The sequence below is a fragment of the Emys orbicularis genome, chromosome 8 (assembly GCF_028017835.1).
Source record: "Emys orbicularis isolate rEmyOrb1 chromosome 8, rEmyOrb1.hap1, whole genome shotgun sequence".
Lineage (NCBI taxonomy): Eukaryota > Metazoa > Chordata > Testudines > Emydidae > Emys > Emys orbicularis.
The window spans coordinates 68,466,411-68,487,218 of NC_088690.1; the positions used below are offsets into that span (position 1 = coordinate 68,466,411).

At 46.4% G+C, this 20,808-nt stretch overlaps 1 protein-coding gene across 1 annotated transcript in view; it reads left to right on the plus strand.

The window, feature by feature from the left end:
- PACS2 (phosphofurin acidic cluster sorting protein 2) overlaps nucleotides 1-20,808 on the plus strand; it is a 106,854-nt gene that overhangs the window by 79,020 nt on the left and 7,026 nt on the right. The window contains 3 exon segments of the mRNA XM_065410184.1: nucleotides 3,309-3,351; nucleotides 14,159-14,294; nucleotides 20,578-20,804. Coding sequence (XP_065266256.1) covers nucleotides 3,309-3,351; nucleotides 14,159-14,294; nucleotides 20,578-20,804 — 406 coding nt within the window.

The following is a 20,808-nucleotide window of genomic DNA, read 5'->3' on the forward strand; positions in this document are numbered from 1 at the left end:
ATTCTAGTATCTTCCCTTGCTTTTTATTGGGGGGGGACTTGTTCTTCTTCCTCCTGACCATCTTAAGTCAGCTTTTGTGTGTTTTGTGTAGATCAGTAGTACTTCCAGGTGTAAGTGTCAAAGTCCCAAACGCCTTAGAGCTCTTAGCAGGTCTTATCCTAAGGCTGACCTCTGGTTCAGGTTGACCTTGCTTTCACCTTCATGACTTTCTCTGTCCTAAGATGTAGCCTTCCCAGGAAATCTGCCTTTGCAGCTCTACTGTTGATATACTCCTTTATTAACTAAGGTACTAATCTTCCTGAGGCTGTGCGGTGTATTACACTGACTTTTCCAAACTGACAAGTATTCTCATGACTTTGAGTGTCAAGCAAGCTCTGGGATCAATGAATTTTTCTGAGTCATGGCTTACTACTGGGTGTGTGTCCTTATGTGAAGTGTTTCAGCTCTCCTAATGAAAGGGAGAGGAGCTAAGATATTAGGCTTGAAGTGGTATGAACCTCGCACACAATACAACTTTCAGGTTTTTATAAAGGTCTCCTCTTGACTTAAGTTTAGTTCTCATTGTAATCTGCCAAATAAAGTTTGAAGAATACTGGTTCAGCAGTTCTCACATTGACTGATTTTAAATTAGTATTGCTTCTCTATTTTAAATATGGGTGAAGAACATTCTCTCTCTTGAAAAAAGATGAAAACTTTCTATTTTGCATTCATAAAACTGCCAAGTTGAAACACACTCACTTGTTACTTATGATCTCTTGGCACACTCTTTAGCCTCAGGGCCCTGGTCACACTCAAATTTAGGTAACTACATCCTGCTGTCCTGATTTCCCCCTCCAATTTCATAGATTAAACCCACAAGGAACCATTATGATCATGGGCCACAGAATTTCCCTTTGCAATTCCTGCATCAAGCTCAATAACTTGCAGGTGAACCAGAGAACATATTTTTAGAAAGAAATCCAATGTGGATTTGAAAGCCCTGAATTGATGGAGAATCCACGCCATTCTCTGGTAAGTGGCTGCAGGGATTGCCACCCTTACCTACAAAAACTTGTGGCTTTTTCCTAGTATGAATTTATGAAGTTTCCACTTTCAGCAAGTGGGTCGTTTTATCCCTTTGCTATCTTAGGGTATGTCTGCGCTAGAAACACTACAGCATCGCAGCCGTAGTGACGGAAAGGGTGCTTCCCTTCCTGTGGTAAATCTACCCCTATGAGGGCTGGTCTCCACTTGAAATGCTACGGTGGCACAACTGCAGCGCTTCAGTGGAGACCCCACCTACGCCAACAGGACGGGTTCTCCTGTCGGTGTAGGTAATCCATCTTACGAGAGGGGGTTGCTAGGGTAATAGAAGAATTCTTCTGTGACCTAGCACTGTCTACACTGGGGGATAGATCAGCATAACTACGTGTCTCAGGAGTGTGAATTTTTCATACCCCGAGTGACATAACTAGGTCAAAATAACTTTCTGGGGTAGACCAGCTCTTTGAGTCCTGTACTATTTATGTACTTCGACCATGTTCAAGTCATCTCTTAATCTTCTTTTTGTTAAGCTAAATAGATTGAACTGGTTTCATTTTTCACTGTACAGCAGGTTTTCCAGGCTTCAACATCCTTCTTGTGGCTCTTCTCTGAACTCTTTTTAGTTTGTCAATATCCTTTTTGAAGTCAGACAACAGCACTGGATATAATATTCTAGTAATGGTTTTGCCAATGTTATATACAGAGGTAATTACACATCACCTATGTTCCCCTGCTTATACATCCAAGCGTCATCTTAGCCCTCTTAGCCACAGTGTTGCAGTGCTGTCTTGATTTTTCTATGATTTTTTTAAATCAGTGTTATGTGCTACTAAGATAGACGTGCAAGAACGTTATGTCAACACAACTCTCTCAAATCAAATTAGCTTAATCAAGAAACAATACCAAGTTTGTTTGAAAAGGCCTGTTCTTCATAAAACTTAACTGGCATTTAATTCTGCTACCATCTTTAATTCTTTACTGATTGCCTTATTTAACCATTCTATTATTGATTCCCAGCATTGATGTCAAGCTAATTGGCCTATAGTTACCCAGATGACCCCATTTACCCATTATAAATATTGGCACGACACTACCTTTCTTCCTCTGGAACTTCCCTAAAGTTCCAAGTTTATTTAAAATGAGCATTGAGTGTTCATTTTGTTCCTTGGCCAAATCTTTTAAAACTGTTGGATGCAAGTTATACTGTCCTGCTGATTTTTAAACGTTTTTAACTTTAGAAGATGCTGTTTAACAGCCTCCTTAATTAATGTTTGTTTGGAAAGTGTTTCATCACTGTATATGAATACATCACCTGTCTTCTTTCCAAATACAGAGCAGGAATAGTTATTGAATGCTTCTTCTGCCTTATCTGTATCAGACAGTTTTATCATCTCACCTAGTGATAAATTCCTGATAAATTTAAAAAACGTATTGTCCTTAACCCTACTAGTCATAGATTTTTTTTTCATTGACATGTTTAGCTTTCTTTATCTTGTATTGCATTTCATAACTTCTGATTTATATTTATTGCTGTTAACTTTTCCTTTTCCCCATTTGTTATACTTTGTCTTTATTTTGTATAGCTGCTTTCACTTCCCCGCTAAACTAGGATTCTTTAATCAGTGAAGCCATCTTAAATGATTGTGGAATTGCGAATCAGATCATGTTCACTTGCACTTAGGTAACCACTGATTCTTAGTTCAGTGATCAATTCATCTTTATCCATCAGAATGAGAGGTCTAGTGTAGAATTAACTGGTGTTGGTTGCATTAATTCTGGTGCTAGAAAATTATCATTTAGATACTGTTTTCTTCCTGGCTATCTCATAGTGTTGGGGTAAACTGTTAAACAGAAACTGTGTTGCACCCCAGATGTGGCTGCATTTCAATGGTAGTTGAAGTGGTGTAGCCAAAAATGATTTTCTGTTGTCTTTCTGCTCCCATTCCTGTTCCTAGGGGCAGCAGGGGACCGGTATGGTCTCTGGTATAAGTTTGAGCAGTCTCAGGGTTGATTCAAGTTTACACTGGCTGATAACTATCCCTAGGTTCCATGCCCCCTTTACAGGGAGACGGGACTGTTGTTAAGTTAGTATAGCAGGTTGTATGCCAGTCGGGGATTTCTATCCCCAGTAGAGTACTCCACTGCCTACTTGCACCATCTTTCTGGCCCTTTTGCATCACCAGAGTGATGGGAAAGGAATTTGTGAGTCTGAGCCTCTTGCTCACAGTTTTTCAAGTGATGGAGCCGACCAATACATATAAACTCAATTGTGTTTTCCATTCCAGGTGGTAAAGGTTGGAATAGTGGAACAGTCCTCAGCAACATCAGGTAATAGAACCTTTGCTTGCTTTTCATTGCTGTCGGTAGCATCCCAGATTGGAGCTGTAATATGAGAATGCCTGAATGCATGGGTTTAGTGGCGCAAGGTCAGAGTTAGCAAGCATGTTAGGGCTTGTTGACAGGGAGAAAGTTATACCGGTATAAGGTAGGGTGTGAATTTAAAGCGCTAAACTCCCCATGTGGATGTACTATTCTGGTATACTATTTTTTCTGGTTTAGTTTGTCACTTTGGAAGCAGTTTAAGTTTAGCAGAAAAAATCCACTCTTATCCCAGAGTAAGTGTGTTCACATGGGGTGTTTATGCTGGTATAACTGGAAAAATTTCTATGTAGACAACCACTAAAAAAAAAAAGTGCAACATCAGTGTAAACTTGAATTCAGTGCATGGGTTCATTTGACATACATAGTAATAAGGTTCAGAGTTTGTTTCCTGGTTAAATCTGTAAGTCACTTATGCACTTGGAGGACTGTAGCTCAGATTCTAGCAGCCTGTTTTGCTGTCACCATCTCATTGCAGTCCTCCAGCAGAAATGGGAGTGGAGGATATTGGCTAAAATTGTCTCACACACAAGAACTATATGAAAAGAACACTATTAAGGTTACAAAAGCAAGCACTCAAACGGAATTAGGGATGTCCATGCAACCTTAATTCAGCCCCTTGTGGGTCTGCATTGATAGTCTTCAATTACATGATCACATACTATTTTTTTCCACAGGATCTGCCCTATTCAGTGCACAGGATGGACAGCTATTCAATATTTTACTCCTGGGTGTTCAACATGAGGCCTCAGACTTTATGTATTGCACACTATTCAAACCCTGCACTGAAGACAGAATTACTCATTTTCAAGTTGGCTTTTCTATGGTGCTCGTCACCAGTAGTATCTGAGTGTTACACGAACATAAATTAATCTTCATGACACCCCTATGAGGTGAGGGGGTATTGTCCCCATTTACAGATGGAGAATCGAGGCACAGAGATTAACATCTGAAGTATCCACTAATTTTAGCTGCCCAATTTGAAATGCGCAGGATTTTTCAGAGTACTTGGCATTATATAGCATTTTATATGTTGCATGCACATCTCCCATTGACTTCATCTGCAGCTGTGAGTGCTCAGCGCTTCTGCAAATCAGACCTCATGGTTTCAAGTTGGGCCCCAGAAAATGAGGAACACCCAATTAGTGATCACCTATGGAAAGACTGGTTTAAGTGACTTGTGCCGCATCATATAGTACTCTGTGGCAGGGATAGAATCCAGTTCTCTAGGGCAGTATTTGACTGCCTTAACCATGAGACTGTCCTTTCTCTTCTTACAACCCCCTGCCTCATTCACTACACTCCTTCCAAATTCTGCAACAAATGGAGCATAGGTGCTACAGACAACAGCCTCCTTCACTACACAGCCCTGATTCATCCCCAGAGCAGGCCCATCCTGTGCACTGAATGAAGTCGGGGTTTTGTGGAAAAAATAGTATGTGAGCACTGCTCAGTACCAGTGTCCCTCCTTGGGGGTACTTGTCCAATCTCAGTCCCCTCCACTCCAGCTTCTTGTTCAAGTCTTTGCCCCGCCGTACCACTTCTCTCCCAGTACACTGGCTCCTCATCAGATCTGTGTCTTCCTCCTCCTTTCTCCTGCCCACTGGTTCTTAGTCCCAGTCTCCCCATGGTCGTCTTGTTATCTTGGTCTTGCTCCCAATGCCCAACCCCCATCTAGTTTCCCTCCCTGGCTCCCAGTCTCCTTTGTCACCTTGGCAATCTCCTCCTCCCCAGCCTCCTTGTCCCAATCTACTCCAGGTCCCTTCTGCACTCAAATCAGGCAGCTTCCTCCTCCATGCTGCCTGGGCTCAGCAAGCTGTCATCTGCTCTCAGTTCAGGAGCCCAGACCTGGCACAGTTCAGAGCTGCAGCTCCAGGGATAGTCCTGCTCACCTTTGAGCTGGAGCATGCTCAGTGCAGATGGAATGTTCAGGGAATTTAGCTGCGAAAAATCTAAGAATTCTTTGAGCAAACTGCAATTTTCAAAGGGTTCTAACTTGGTCAAATTTGGGCAGATTTTCATGGGAAAAGCAAATGACACCTCCCTGATACAAAAGCCAACCCCTACTAATTTTTAAGTCCCTTTTCCAAAGCATGGGGATACTAGAGCTCTTCAAAGAAAGTTGCCAGAACTTCCTATCGTGGGGAAACATACATTTGTTCCTAACCTTATTCTCTGAAACCGTTGAGCCATTTTGTCTGAAAATTTCCTCTCCCTCCTTCCCCTCACCCCCCCCCCCCAAAAAACCGGACACCTGGCATGGGAAGTTTCAGCCCTAGCAATTAGTTTGGCAAAGTTACAAGCAACTGAAAACAGTCTGATAATGGTAAATGTCGGCCAACCTTAATATAGGTGGTGCCATCAACTTCCTAGGTATATGGTGGCATGTTGGGTTCTTCATGTATGAGGTTGGGCTGGTCACATTACAAACAACTACCAATATCATCTGTACATCGCTGCCCTGACACACACTGTTACCTTAGGAAAGTTTTAGTCTGCTTATTCATAGATTCTAGAACTGGAAGGGACCTCGAGAGGTCATCGAGTCCAGTCCCCTGCCCTCATGGCAGGACCAAATACTGTCTAGACTATCCCTGATAGACATTTATCTAACCTACTCTTAAATATCTCCAGAGATGAAGATTCCACAACCTCCCTAGGCAATTTATTCCAGTGTTTAACCACCCTGACAGTTAGGAACTTTTTCCTAATGTCCAACCTAAACCTCCCTTGCTGCAGTTTAAGCCCATTGCTTCTTGTTCTATCCTTAGAGGCTAAGGTGAACAAGTTTTCTCCCTCCTCATGACACCCTTTTAGATACCTGAAAACTGCTATCCTGTCTCCTCTCAGTCTTCTCTTTTCCAAACTAAACAAACCCAATTCTTTCAGCCTTCCTTCATAGGTCATGTTCTCAAGACCTTTAATCGTTCTTGTTGCTCTTCTCTGGATCCTCTCCAATTTCTCCACATCTTTCTTGAAATGCGGTGCCCAGAACTGGACACAATACTCCAGTTGAGGCCTAACCAGCGCAGAGTAGAGCGGAAGAATGACTTCTCGTGTCTTGCTCACAACACACCTGTTAATGCATCCCAGAATCATGTTTGCTTTTTTTGCAACAGCATCACACTGTTGACTCATATTTAGCTTGTGGTCTACTATAACCCCTAGATCACTTTCTGCCGTACTCCTTCCTAGACAGTCTCTTCCCATTCTGTATGTGTGAAACTGATTTTTCCTTCCTAAGTGGAGCACTTTGCATTTGTCTTTGTTAAACTTCATCCTGTTTACCTCAGACCATTTCTCCAATTTGTCCAGATCATTTTGAATTATGACCCTGTCCTCCAAAGCAGTTGCAATCCTGCTAAATTACTGGGACTGTTTCTTGTATCCCTCCACCAGTAAAGCCACATGCCTTGTTACCATGGTCTGGACTGGCCCTAGACCTGTGCATGGAGGGAACCCTACATATGTGGTTCTTCTTCCTACACCACAGGACTCTGCCATGTACCTGGCACTAACCCATCCCACCCCATCCCTCTGGAGGCTTCTCTGCAAGGCCCAAGGGAATGAGTTCAGGAGGGCTAGGGCAGGTGGAGTGAGGGGAACAGGTGGGGAGAAGATGTGAATATTAGTCAAAAATAATACAACACCAGCCTGTATTTATTCTCTGCAGCTCCCTGTGCCCATGGCGCTGGGTGCTGGAGTTCCACAGAGGCCCACAATCTTAAGGTGGATGGCTTTGTCCTCTCGTATATCCTCTTCGCTCTGCCAGGCTTGGTTTCTTCTGCAGAGGACAAACCATCCCCATTGGGACACTCTGGGAGGAGGCCTACAAGAGGATCCTCAGACTTCCCCTGGCCATTCCCACAGGACATTGTGATGCTTCCTTGGGTACCCAGGGCTGTAAGGCACCTCGCTACCATGTGGCTTTAGTGTGAGAAGCAGTGTCTGTGCCTGCCAGTGATCAGCTCCCCAACTCCTCTGACCCTGGGCAGCACCAGCCCTGCCCTCAGGGCCTCGGAGGCCCCACTGTCACTCTGCAGGTTAGCAATTGGCACACTCCTGCGTCCTCTGAGCATCTACCTGGAGTTTCCAGCCCCTGCTCCATTGGACACTCGCAGCATTCACAGATTCCCTGCCTCAAAGGAACAGCACACCCCCGTTTATCAGTTCCACCTCCATTCACCCCTCCACTTCACACACAGCACTTAGACAGGGTTATAGTGAAAGCAAGTATACGTTTATTTAACAAAGGATGGAGATGCACGTAGAAGGGTTACATATACAATAAAATCATAACATGCCTTCTAGAGCCTAGAGTTAATGAACAAGAGACTCTTGTGTCTTGCAGAGTATTGCTCACCCCAGATCCTTGCAGCGCTTTATAGCCAGGCATGGCTGTGATCCCCCTTTCCCGAGACAAGCATGTTTGTCAGTTTGCCTCCTCTGTGAACTATTTAGTGTGTCCCTTTGCGCTTCAAGACATACCAGACCAATCCAATGTCTGTGTTTGTCAATAGGACATCCTCCTGCTGTTTGTTCCTTCCTCTTGGTTTTGCAATCTCTGACTTGGCACCTGGTTCAAATAGGCCTACACTGTGTGGCATAAATACACACTACACAAATGGCCAGACGGGGGGAGAGGCCTGTTACTGCCTGCATGAAAGGAATTATCTCCGAGGTCTGGCACCTCCTGGTAACCTGCCTCAACTCCAAGACCTTAAGAGCATAATTTTCAGTATAGATACATAGCTCCTTTACCCTTATCCATACACACATTTCACAATGATTATGGCAACTAGTGGGCTACTGGCTCTCAGTAGAGATCTCACATGCCACCCTTCAGTGAACTATTATGCAGATACCTAACTCTGGGGATCCCTGTGCACCCCCGGACCCTCTGCCAGTTGGCACCAATGGGTGCCTGGGTCATACTTTCTCAGGAGGAAAATATCTTGGCCCCCGAGTCTAACTGCGCAGGGCTCATAGGGCAGGAGAGACTAAAGCTGATCTGTCAGAACAAATGAAAAATGATAGTTCTAGTGCAGTGGCTCTCAAACTTTTTTACTGGTGACCCCTTTCACATAGCAAGCCTCTGAGGGTGACCCCACTTATAAATTAAAAACACTTTTTAATATATTTAACGCCATTATAAATTCTGGAGGCAAAGCGGGGTTTGGGGTGGAGGTTGACAGCTCGAAACCCCCCATGTAATAACCTCGAGACCCCCTGAGGGGTCCTGATCCCCAGTTTGAGAACCCCTGTTCTAGTGTTACTAGACTCTTTGGGCCCTCTGTAGAGCTGGTCGTGAGTCGGGCCCTGTTTGGGGGGCACAAACAAACTCCCGTCTGTAGCCCTGAAAGGCCATGAGATACTCAACTCTAGCGCTGACATGTTAATGTCTAGAGAAGCTGCACTGATTTGGCTGCATCAGCCATGTCCTGGGCCTCTGAAGGAGAGAGGGGGGTGGCAGTATGGAGCAGTCCCCTGGGAGGCAACGCATTTTTCAAATTGCATCAGTTTAGAGTTCCCAATTAGCTCCAGGCAAATGCATTAGTGGGGAGCACAGATGCTGCTTTTAGAGTTCACCTTAACGTTGTTGTGGGGCTGGGCTACACACAAATATACACCAATGTAGCGAGTTTACTTGGAATTAACAATGTCCATTAAAACAGAACATTCTTAATCCTAAATGAGCGGCCATACAGGCCTGGTCTACACGACAGAGTTAGGTCAATGTAAGGCTGCCTACGTCGACCTAACTCTGTAAGCATCTACACTAAAACATAGCTCCCACCAATATAATTCTCCCACTTCACCAACTGAATAATTCCACTTCTGCAAGAGACATAGCACTTAAGTCGACATAGGGCTGGTCTACACTGGGGAGGGGGGGGATCGATCCAAGATACGCAACTTCAGCTACGCGAATAGCATAGCTGAAGTCGAAGTATCTTGGATTGAATTACCTGGGGTCCACACGGCGCGGGATCGATGGCCGCGGCTCCCCCGTCAACTGCGCTACCGCCGCTCGCTCTGGTGGAGTTCCAGAGTCGACGGTGAGCGCGTTCGGGGATCGATATATCGCGTCTTAACGAGACGCGATAAATCGATTGCTACCCGCCGATACGGCGGGTAGTGAAGACATACCCATAGTGAAGTTGACACAGTGTCAGCATAGAGACTGCGTTACTTACATCGCCTGTTGCTGCCTTTCAGCAACCATTCCACAGTGCCTCACACTGGCAGTTAAATCGGCGCAAGTGCTCCTGGTTAGGGTGCACACCGCTGACACAAGGAGTATAGTGTGGACATGTAAAACCGATTCAATGCTGCAGTGGCTCTATGTCAACGTAATTTAGGTCAACTTAATTTTGTAGTGTACACTTGCCCACAGACTTCTTCTGAAATAGCAGGTATGAAATAGAAGTGAGTTTGGTGCATGTTTGTGTAGAGACCAGCCCTTATTTGGGCTTCAAAGTTCCAGCCCCAGGCAGGTGCTTTGGAAAGGGGTCAGCTGGAGACAGCTTTTCAATGGTGGTTCCAGAAGCACATCAGTTTGCATTGCATGTTTCTTCATAGCAGGAAAACACACTCAGCTCTAAAATGTTCTTAACAAAATGACCAGGCAACATTGCAGCCAGAATCTGCCGTGATTTCCACAGCCGGAATTTTCTTGTCTCTGACATTAAAGCTTTTTGGGTGAGTTTTGGGGGGGTTTGCCAGTGAAACAATTAGCTTCTCATTTGCCAAGTGTCCTGGAGCCTTCACCCTTGAGTGTTAGGCTTGGCAAAGAGACTATACCGGGATTTCAGTAGGCTCTGCTGAATATCTTAGGCCATCTTTACTGTAGGGATTTCTGCTGTCTGCAGCCAGCCCTTGAATTGGGGCTTGTGCTTATGCACATCCCTAGCACAGACACAGCCTTAGTAATTGACCATAGAGCATGTGGAGCGATTTTTCGTTCCCTTAAAATTTTTTGCCCAAACGATGCAAATCAGTGACAGTTGATGCCAGCTTTCCTACCATAGTCAGTTGTAATATAAATAACCCTGTTCAAAAAAGGCAGGTTAAGGTTTGTCACGCTGGGAAGGACTGTTTTACCCTTCACCCATGACTCAAACTGCTTGAAGAATTATATTCAAACTTTAAACCTGTGGGGAGGGTGGGTTTTATTAATGGGATGGTTTTAAACCAGCAGCATTGTAGATATGTTATGCTGATTGTTAAACCTGGCTCATACTGACAAATATACAGAGAGAACCAGTTTTAAACGAAGCCATATCTACACTACCACGTATGCCAGCAAAAGTTATGTCACTCGGGGTATGAAAAAACACACCCCTGAGTAACATAAGTTTTGCTGGCATAAGTGGTAGTGTGCACAACACTATGTCGGCAGGAGAGCTGCTACTGCCCGCTCCTTGAGGTGGTTTTATGATGTCAATGGGAGAGTTCTCTCCTGCCAGCATAGAGCGGCTACATGAGCAGCAATCTTACAGTGGGGCAGCAGCATTGATGCAGCTGTGCCAGTGTAAGCTCGCTAGTGTAGACATGGCCTAATAACATGTCCAGCCAGGGGTTTGCACCGGCTTAACTAAATCTGTTTTCTAAAGTGCTTTATGCTAAACTGATGCAACTTCTATGTAGGCAGGGCCCAAGCCAGAGAGATTTTATCCCGAAACGTGGATGTCTGGCAAATTCAGCGCATGTTAACATAGGAACTGTCTTGCAACCTTAATTAGAGCTCTGCATGCTTTGTTGGTTCTGTAGGCCAAGCTTATAGCACACCCCAGGGCTCCTGTATCCCTCCATTCCCACCCTCCACAAACTCCCTGGGTGCCACCTTCCCATCCCCCTCTGTTTCAGAGACTCCCTGCAGCCCTCCCATGCCTTCCCTCATGCCAGGCCATCTCTGTCCTCCATTTCCCACATGCACACATGCCAGGGGTTGACCCCTATGCACACACCAGGATCTTCCACCACCACCAGGGGTTCTGTGTCTCCCTTTCCCCCATGCCTGAGGCTCTGTCTGCACCTCCCCCCATTCTTATTCTTTCTCCTTTTCTCTTTCAGGAGGTAAGTATTTTTAAACTCTTGGGAGGATGGGCTGGTTGGAAATAAAGGGTTTTGTGCCTTAAGCTGCTAGCTTTGCTAACCAGATACCAGGGGCACCATGTGCCATTTTCCCCCCTTTTGGCTTTCTGAGTTTCACCAAAATCATTAGGCTTCTGCCCACTGATGCTTAGAACATGCCTTGAAATTTTGGAATTGATCAGATGTGGCATTTAAAAGTTATTGCGTTGCATCCGGAGAAATGCCATTAAATGGAGTGTGATAATATCTTGTATTGCACCAACTTCTGGTGGTGAGAGACAGCAAGCTTTTGAGCCACACCCTCAGGTCTGGGAAAGGTGTCACAGCTAAATACAAGGTGTAACAGATTGTTTAGCATAGGCAGTTAGCGTATATTGTAAGGGACCATTCAAGGTGGAATGACCTTGTCATAAGACAAAAAGAGGTGGGGTTGGTGGTGGTCCTCATCCACTGCACTGAATGCCCCAGTAACTGTGGGTGAAACCAGACAATTACTGCGCTGTCAAATGAACTTGCACAGGAAAGTGATAAAAGACAAAAATATCACATCACCGGTGGGTGAACACGTCTCACAGAGTGATCACTCTGTCTGACCTCTGTCCTCATCCTCAAAGGAAACCTGCACAATACTTTCAAAAGATGAGCCTGGGAGCTTAAATTCATAACTCTGCTACACAGACACTATGGCTGACTACACCGCGCACCTTACAACGGCACAGCTGTACCGCTACAGCTGCACCGTTGTAAGGTTCACAGGGGCAGTTGCTTCCTCACCCGGACAGTGTTTCCTGCCAATGAAGCGCTGTCCACACCGGCGCTTTTGTTGGTGCAACTTATGTCAGTTGGGGGCAGCGGGGGCTTCAAACCCCTGACAGACAAAAGTGCTAATATAGACAGAGCCTAAAAATCATGGACTGAACAGAGACACTGGACACTAACATCCCCCCCACCCTTTTTTTGTCCTATGACTGCAGAGGTGTTAACAGGCCATTCCACCTTGAATGGTCCCTTGGAATATGTGCTATCTATTCTAAACAATCCGTTTCACCTTGCATTTAGTTGTGAGGCTGGAAATATGTTTCCCAGACTGAAGAAGAGCCCTGTGTGGCTCCAAAGCTTCTCTTTCACCCACAGAAATTGGTCTAATAAAAGAACAAGGAGTACTTGTGGCACCTTAGAGACTAACAAAGTACTCGTTCTTTTTGCTGATACAGACTAACATGGCTACCACTCTGAATCCAATAAAAGACATTCCCTCCCCCACTTTGTCTCTCTAATACCTGGGGACCAGCATGGCTATGACAACGCTGCGTACATTAAATGGAATGTAAGGCCTCACAAGCTCCACCAACTCAGTTGGGTGTTGCCTAGATCCCTGATCATGATTTGCTTTTTTATATATAATGCCTGTTGCCATGGCTCTGCCACCACTTTGCATATTTAAGTCTGCCAGTGCCTTTGGATGTAGGTAAGTATTAGAGCAGCCTGAAAGATGGGGTGCAAAGGCCCAGCAATTAGGTGACTTACCCAGGATCACACACCAAGTCAGAGGCAGAAGTGGGAATAAAACTCAAGTGCCCTAAATCTGTCCTTCAGATACGGGGCAAGACAACTTCTCATACTCCACAGTCCCTGATGTTTTTGTCTACTACATAGCCTTCCAAGGTGCGCCGGTATCCATTGTTCTCTGGGTATAAGAGCCTTCTCCTCTGCATCTCTTCCCATCTGGAACAGCATTCCCATGTCTCTACCTCCAGACGCCTCACGTCTGAGGCCTCATATGGAAGCATCTCATCTCCATGCCTCTTAATTTCTCTCTCCCTCAGCTGTTGTGCTAATTCCTTAGAGAGCTTTGGGAACAGGCTACATGTTGTAACACCACATTGCTCTTGCTGTACATGGTGGAGCCTTCTGTCGAAGAGTCTCAAAGCTCTTTACAAACGTGAAGATGGGGTGGGGACTCCACAGGGCTCCCCTTGTGGAGTTTCCTCCTAATTCCTCCATTAGGAGAGGGTGATTTGCCCCCCACTCATGCACACGCTGTAGATTAAAGCAAGGGGTTGGCTCCCAAACCGTGTGGACACCACCTTGTCCTAGTAGTAAAGGACCATCCATATAACCCTCCTGTGCATTTTCACTGCCTCCTGCCCCCTTTTAAGAGAAGTTCCCAGCAGAGAGGGGCTCCAACAAGTATGTTACCTTTGTGTGGATTCCCTGCCAGGGTTGAGGGAACGATGCATGTTCCTCCAACCTTCCCCTCCTATCCTGGCCTGACCCCCTTACTACACAAGAATCCCAGCTCCTGCAGAGAGCCCTAGGAGGGCTGTGGAGGTGGCTGGCCATCTCCCTTCTCCAGTGGAGTTGAGATCTGCATACAGTGTGTTTCCTGTAATGAGTTGGGGGAACAATCTGGCCCTAAATGACTCTGCTTCCCAAACCACCAGTGAGATCAGTAAATGGAACAGTAACTTCATTTGACAGATGGGGAAACAAGTTAGGTGAGTGGCCCTGGGGGTGCCATGAAACAGAGGGAGGAAGAGACCATAGCCTAAGCACAAGACTGGGCTCTGCCAAGAGAGACACTGCACTGCGCGGTGTTCGCCAGCAGGAGAACCCAGGTGACAAACACAGACAAACAGTTTGACTCATTCTCTTTAAGGTGATTCCGATGACGCAGCTCCCTCTAGTTCCAGTGTCCTTTCCTCTACCCCGCCTTCTGTGTCTCCTGCTGTGAAGGAAGCTTCCCCTACCCCACCTTCCTCGCCGTCTGTCACGGGCAGCTTCTCTTCCTCCAGGTAAAGCACCTTCCGCCTCTTTTCTCTCCCTGTATTACCCAAAATACAGTAGAAATGAAATCTCTTTGTAAGGAACACTGCAGCCCTCCTTCCCCCACATGCAACTCCCATCTCCCCAGTCCTCTGTCATCCCTTTAAATTCTTTTAGCCTAGGCCTTGTGGAGATTAACCCTGTTTCACTTCAGAGGAATTAACTCGTGGATACTGGGAGGGATCAGGAACTGATGGGAGGGTTATTGGGGCTTCATGAGGGTAAGGCTGGATTTTGTTTGCTGCATTTGGCTGGGAGGGGATCAGGCTGTTTGGCAGAGTGCTTGCCTGCATACATTCATCTGCAGCACTCTCTGAGGATACTCGTCTGCAGCTTTACCTCAGATTCTGTTAGTGTCCTCAAATGGGAGTCTTGTCTTGGAGGTCTCCAGTTGGCCTGGAGACCTAATACTTCATGTCTTGGAGAAAGCAGGTATTTCTCCAAACCTCCTGGTCTACTGCCTTTGGATTTCAGTAAAGCATTTGATACCTTCAATCTTAATTCAAGAATAATCCATGTGATCATAACTACTGGAGCAAGGGCCATCACAAAGGATAACAGGACACCCCTGGGATCCATGTTAGTGTCTGGCCTTATTAATGTCCTGGATGGAGACGCTCCCTGTATTCGTACAGCACCTTGCACAGTCAAGCCTCTTTCTGATTGGGTCCTTGAGGTGCTGCACAATACAAAGAAATAACAATGGTCTAGAAGGAGGGAGTAAGGAGCATGTTAATGAAATTTGCAGATGACACTAAATCTGGGAGGAGCTGTGAAGACCAGTCCAATAAATAAGAGGGACCAAGGGAGATTAGAAACATGGGGAGATTAAACTTGGTTTGAAAAATGGCAGCTAACAAAACTAGGAGCCAAATAATCTAGAATACTCTGTGGGAGAGAGGAAATTGGGCGGCAGTAAATGCAGAAGGACCTGGGGCACGTTAATGGAGACTAAATTAAATGAGCTTTGTAGTGTAATAGGGCAGCAAAAAGCCAATGTAATTTTGGGCTGGATACACAGATCTCATCCTGAGCTGGGATGTAATAGACCCACTCAGTACAGCTGTGATGCAGCTGTGGCATCAGTCAGTTCTGCCTACTTCAGTACTAAAGATATGGAAAAAGTTGAGAGAAGAGCAACAGAAATTTGAGTTATCAATAACTCAGAACCATAGGATTTTGGGATGCCAGGGAAATTCCACAAGTCTGGAAGAGTGCTAATGTTGTGTCAATATTCAAAACGGGCAAACGAGATGACCCAGATAAGTATAGGTTGATTAGCCTGACATCAGTCCCAGGCAAAATAATAGAAAAGTTGATGTGCGATTCAATTGATAAAGAATTTGAGGACAGGAATGTAATTAATCCTAGTCAATGTGGTTTTATGGAAAAAAGGTCTTGTCAGACAAACCTGATTTCGTTCTTTGAGGGTACAGGGCTGGTTGATACAAATAACTGCAAAGATTTAATATACTTGGGCTTTGGTAAGGCATTTGAGTTAGTACTACGTGACATTCCAATTAACTAAATAGCACTATACAATATCAATAGAGCACATGTTAAAGGGATTGGGAACTGGCTAACGGATGTAAATGGGAATCTTCATCAAATGAGGCTGTTTCTAGTGGTGTTCCCCTGGGATCGGTAGCAGGCCCAACACTATTCAGTACACCTCTACCCCGATATAACACGAATTCGGATATAACACGGTAAAGCAGTGCTCCGGGGGGGGCGCTGCACACTTCAGTGGATCAAAGCAAGTTCGATATAACACGGTTTCACCTATAACATGGTAAGATTTTTTGGCTCCCGAGGACAGCATTATATCGAGGTAGAGGTGTATTTTCATCAGTGACCTGGAAGTAAATATAAAATCACAGCTGATAAACCTTGCAGATAGCACAAAGATTGGTGGAATAGCAGAGGACGGGGCAGTGATACAGAGCAATTGGGATTGCTCCGTAAACTGGCCCCTCAAACAAAAAGTTATTTTAAAACAGCCAAATGCAAAGTTCTACATCTAGGTACAAGGAATAGAGGCCATAACTGTAGGGAGCACGGAATCCTGGAAAGCAGTGACCCTGAAAAAGATCTAGGGGGTCATGGTGGACAAGCAACTTCACATGACCTCATGTGACGCTGTAGCAAAAATGGCTAATCCAATCCTTGGATGTATAAAGAGGCATAGTAAGTAGCAGCAGTGAGGTGATTTTGCCTCTATACGGCAATGGTGAGACCAGTGCTGGAATACTGCATGTCCATATTTTTAAAACGATTAACAAATTGAACCACAAAAATGATTTGACAGCTAATGAAAATGCTAAGGGCAGATGTGGTGCTTCTGCTACTGATTATGGGGAGTCTCAGTGACTATGGGCAGAATTTAGCCCTAAAAGCTTATTTTTTGAGTGTGTTCTGCTGCTTATGCACAATGGTGTTAAGTGCATTAAAAGTTACCAACTAAACATCATCTTCAAAAGTGCCAAAATGACACAGGAGCACAAATCTCATTGAAAGTCCATGGGATTTATCATTTACCTCCCTTCACCGACATTGCTTGGGAGGGGAAGCAAGCAGTAGGACAAGTCCACCTCCTCATCCAGGCTGTTTGACTTGTAAGTTCTGAGCTGTAGCATGGCAAGTGAAGGAGGAGGCTGCCAGGAGATGAACAGGCAGAAAAGCAGGGAGGAGGAGAAGCATCTGTTGATGGCTTGCTCAGGTTTGGGGTTCAGTGTGAGTTATGGGAAGGTAGTAGGGATGGGGTGTAGGCGTGTGGCTTGAATATGACTTCAGATTCAAGAGGTGTCTTCCCCAGCGCTGGGATTATTGCAGTGCAATAGCCTATCTGTGCCTCCCCAGGTAGAATGAGATTGGCTTGAGTGCAGGGCTCCCTGCTTCAGAAGCTTGTCTCTCCCGTTTCATTTTTGCCAGGCGCACACTAACTATGGAGGTGTCTCTTTAGAAGGCCATGTTTGTGTTGCTTTCTGTTTCTTCGCTCGCCAGTGGAGACAGTGGGCGTTTCCTCTGGTGGCAGGCAGTTGGCGAAGGACCAGTCAGGACCGGAGGAGATGGCACCAATATTTTCATAAGGGGGAGGCCTTGTTAGGCATCTTGAGCTGTATTCAGGCCCATCATGCAGAGGAGCTGGTCCCCTTGGCTCCCATTGACTCCAGTGGAATTTTTCAGGGCTCAGCATTTCTGAAAGTCAGGCCAGTGTCATTCACTATCTAAATCTCCACTTGGCTTCCTTGATGCTTCCAAACTTGAAAGCTTTGGCCTTTGTCTCTGTGTTCCCCAGCCCCTTCCTCCTCTCCCGGGAGAAGATGGCAAGAGCCCCGTGCTGAGGCGCCATCTCTTGTCTCAGCCACAGCTCCTGTGGCTGTCAGCACAGATGAAGTGAGCTCTCACACCCCTCTGTGGGGAAGGAAGTGGAGGAGGTCCTCTGCAGGGCTCCCTCCATTCCAGACCTGAATTCTGAGTCACCTCACTTTAGTGCTGTCTCTCTAGAACCTGCTCTAGGCCTGATCCCAGGAGAGATGGCAGAGAGCTCTCTCATGACCCCTGCCTCCTCACAGCACCCCCCTTCTAGTGCTGGGGCCATCGCCTGTATTCCCAGATGCTCCTCTCCCTTCCCTCCTCCCAAGCAGCTTCCAAAGAGGCCCCCTCTTCCTCAGTCCTCCTCTGTCTCACCACCAAAGACAATTCTCCCTGTGTGACTAGTGCCTGAGGCCCTGCCCCTCATTCCCCTTCCTCTTCGGAAGCCTTGTGTCAAGGAGTGTTTCTCTCACCTCTGATATGACCCAGCCTCTGGGTCCATGAAGGAGGAGAATGCAGGTTACTCATGTGAAAGTGGGGCCCCTAAGACAAGACCACCCGGGTCCACTCTGTTAATGCTGCACCTGCAATGTGCTACTCCAGCTATAACTGCACCTTGCCCTAAACACTGCTGGGGGCTGAGCCTAGGGAGCCGGATCCTGGCAAGGTACTATGGTCCCCATGAGTCTCATGCCGAATTAGACTGAGACTTCTAGCTTTAGGATACTCCTTGGAGAGGGGAAGATAGTAGTGCTTGTCTGCCCAACGAGTTACTGCGCCAGGGTGTGAACCTACCTGCACCCTGGGACACTCAGTACGTTGTAGCCATGTCCACATGGGAGGTTACTGCGTGGCAGGCTGATGCACTGTACACTCTCACCCTGGCTTGCGTGCAGTCGCTTTCTTTGGATAAGCCAGCTGAGGGCCTATACAGTGAGAGCAGTCAGGCACTGCTTCAGGGCTAGTCTGACTCTCCATAGAGGATCCTGAACTAGAAGCGACCACCAGGGAGTTTAAAGAGAAGTCGTATCTTTAATCTGCTGCTACATGCATCTGATAGGGAGCCTGGTATCTTTGCTGGATCCCTGAGCCCAATATCTCTTGGGCCCTTTCCTCTCCTGAGGGAACCAGAAAGGACTTCATGCTGAATCTCCTTCCCTCCCCTGACCAAGGTGGAAGTTGGAAGTACTATACTCTGAAAGGAGCTGTCTCAGCATCATCTGACAGCTGATGCCAGCCTCCTGGGTTGGTGGTGAGAGTCCGCCCAGTGACCATGGTCATCCTGGGAACAGACTTGGCGTCCATGTCTTGTGTCTGCAGACAGACTGACTAACCTTTCTGTCCCTCAGATACCTCAGCAAGGGCTGCCATCTACTTAGTGCAGAGGCTGAGAAAATCCTGTTGCTCCATGATGGTCCTCTTTGGCCGTCTTTTCACACTGAATCTGTTCCTGCTTCTGGCTGGCCTCTGCTTTAGCCAGCCTGCTCAACCCACCTTAGAGCCTATTCCAGGAGGTCCATGGGCAGAGTGGGGAGACGCCTCTGTAGCTAGGTCTGCAGAGCAGCCATCTAGGCCCACATTTTCACCAAGCACTATCAGCTGGATCTGTCTGCATTGGGGTCTGATGAGTTTGCAGAGTGCCCCAGCCTTAAGGCCATTTTCCAAGGTGTCACCTCAGTGGGGAGTACTCCTTCCTTCCTCTCCCCAACCAGCCCCACTGCTCCTGCCACCTCAGCCTACGAGTTTCCTGCTCCCTCCCTGGGCCATTTTCAGCACTAGGGAGCCAAGCCACAAACTTTCTTCCACTGCCAACTGGGTATATGTGCTTTGCTCCCCACGAGAACCTCCTCCCAGATAGCCCCTGGGGCTGAGGAAATGGGTGAAGTGACTCGTGTAGCATAGGGTAAGCAGATTTATCTGACGGGTTTTGGCAGCCATTGGCTGGGAAGCCTAAAGGCGCAAAGTGTCTGAAAGGAGACATGATGGGTGCCAAATCTCTTGCTCCTGATATGTTCTTCGCTGCCTGCCTGATGTCAGCAGAAAGGGCCTGCACATGTGTCCACTCTGGAGAGCCAAGCCACAGAACAACCATCCACTGGTGAAAAAGTTGAGACAGTTTTCTCCACAGGGTCAGTGCATTCTGCATAGCCTTTCCTGTGATCACCTGATATGGCCACCACAGTAGACCATGTTTTATTCATTTGCTCCACCCACTGGCTATTTCTCAACCAATTAACAGACTTATCTTTCCTAACTAAGTCCCCCTATATGCCTAAAATACCAAGCTGGAGTGAGTTTTGCACCATGTCCTGATGGCAGGCAAGGTCTGACTTTGGTAGCCCACAAGGGAAAGCGATTGTCAAGCTCAGGATTGTGTTGGGGTAGTGAACTACCAAGACAGGCAATTCTTTTTCCATGGGTTGGACTTTGTGAGCTACACAGCAGGTGTGACTCTAGCCAGACTGATTTACAGTGCAGTCACCCAAAAAAGTAACTGGCTGTTCTTTCTGAAGAACAATCTGATAGTTATTCTCAGGATTGCAATTAAAACAAAGGAAAAAAAGAATTTATGAGAAGTTGCCTGATTAAATGTAATTAGTAACAGTGATTCCTGGCTCATGAGCCACGTAACAGAGCTTCTTTCACAATTGTCCTTCATGAGAAGATCCTAACCTCCTTGATCTACCCTTTGATAAGTGGCTAGTTGTTTCTGGGTGCTTACCATTCTCAGGTGCCCATTCTGAGAGACGTCCAAGGGGTCTGACTTGCCGAAGAAGCTGAGCACGCGCGCCCTGAAAATCTGGCCATCTTAAGGAATTTCAGGTTGGGTAGCCAGCATCCCTAGTCACTTGTGAAAATGTTGGGCCCTTGATTGTCTTTTTGATGGAAATCCGGTCAATCAGCATGTGAAAATTATTCTTTCCTCCCATCTTTTAGCCAGAGCCTTGGTGCTGAGCTGATGGGACTGCAGGTGGATTACTGGATTGCAGCTCAGCCCATGGAGAAGAAGAGAGACCCAGAGAAGAAGGACCCTTCCACTGCCAAAAACACACTCAAATGCACTTTCCGGTCTCTCCAGGTCAGCAGGTTACCCACGAGTGGGGAGACCACCAGCACTCCAACGATGTCAATGACAGTTGTGACAAAGGAAAAGAACAAAAAGGGTAA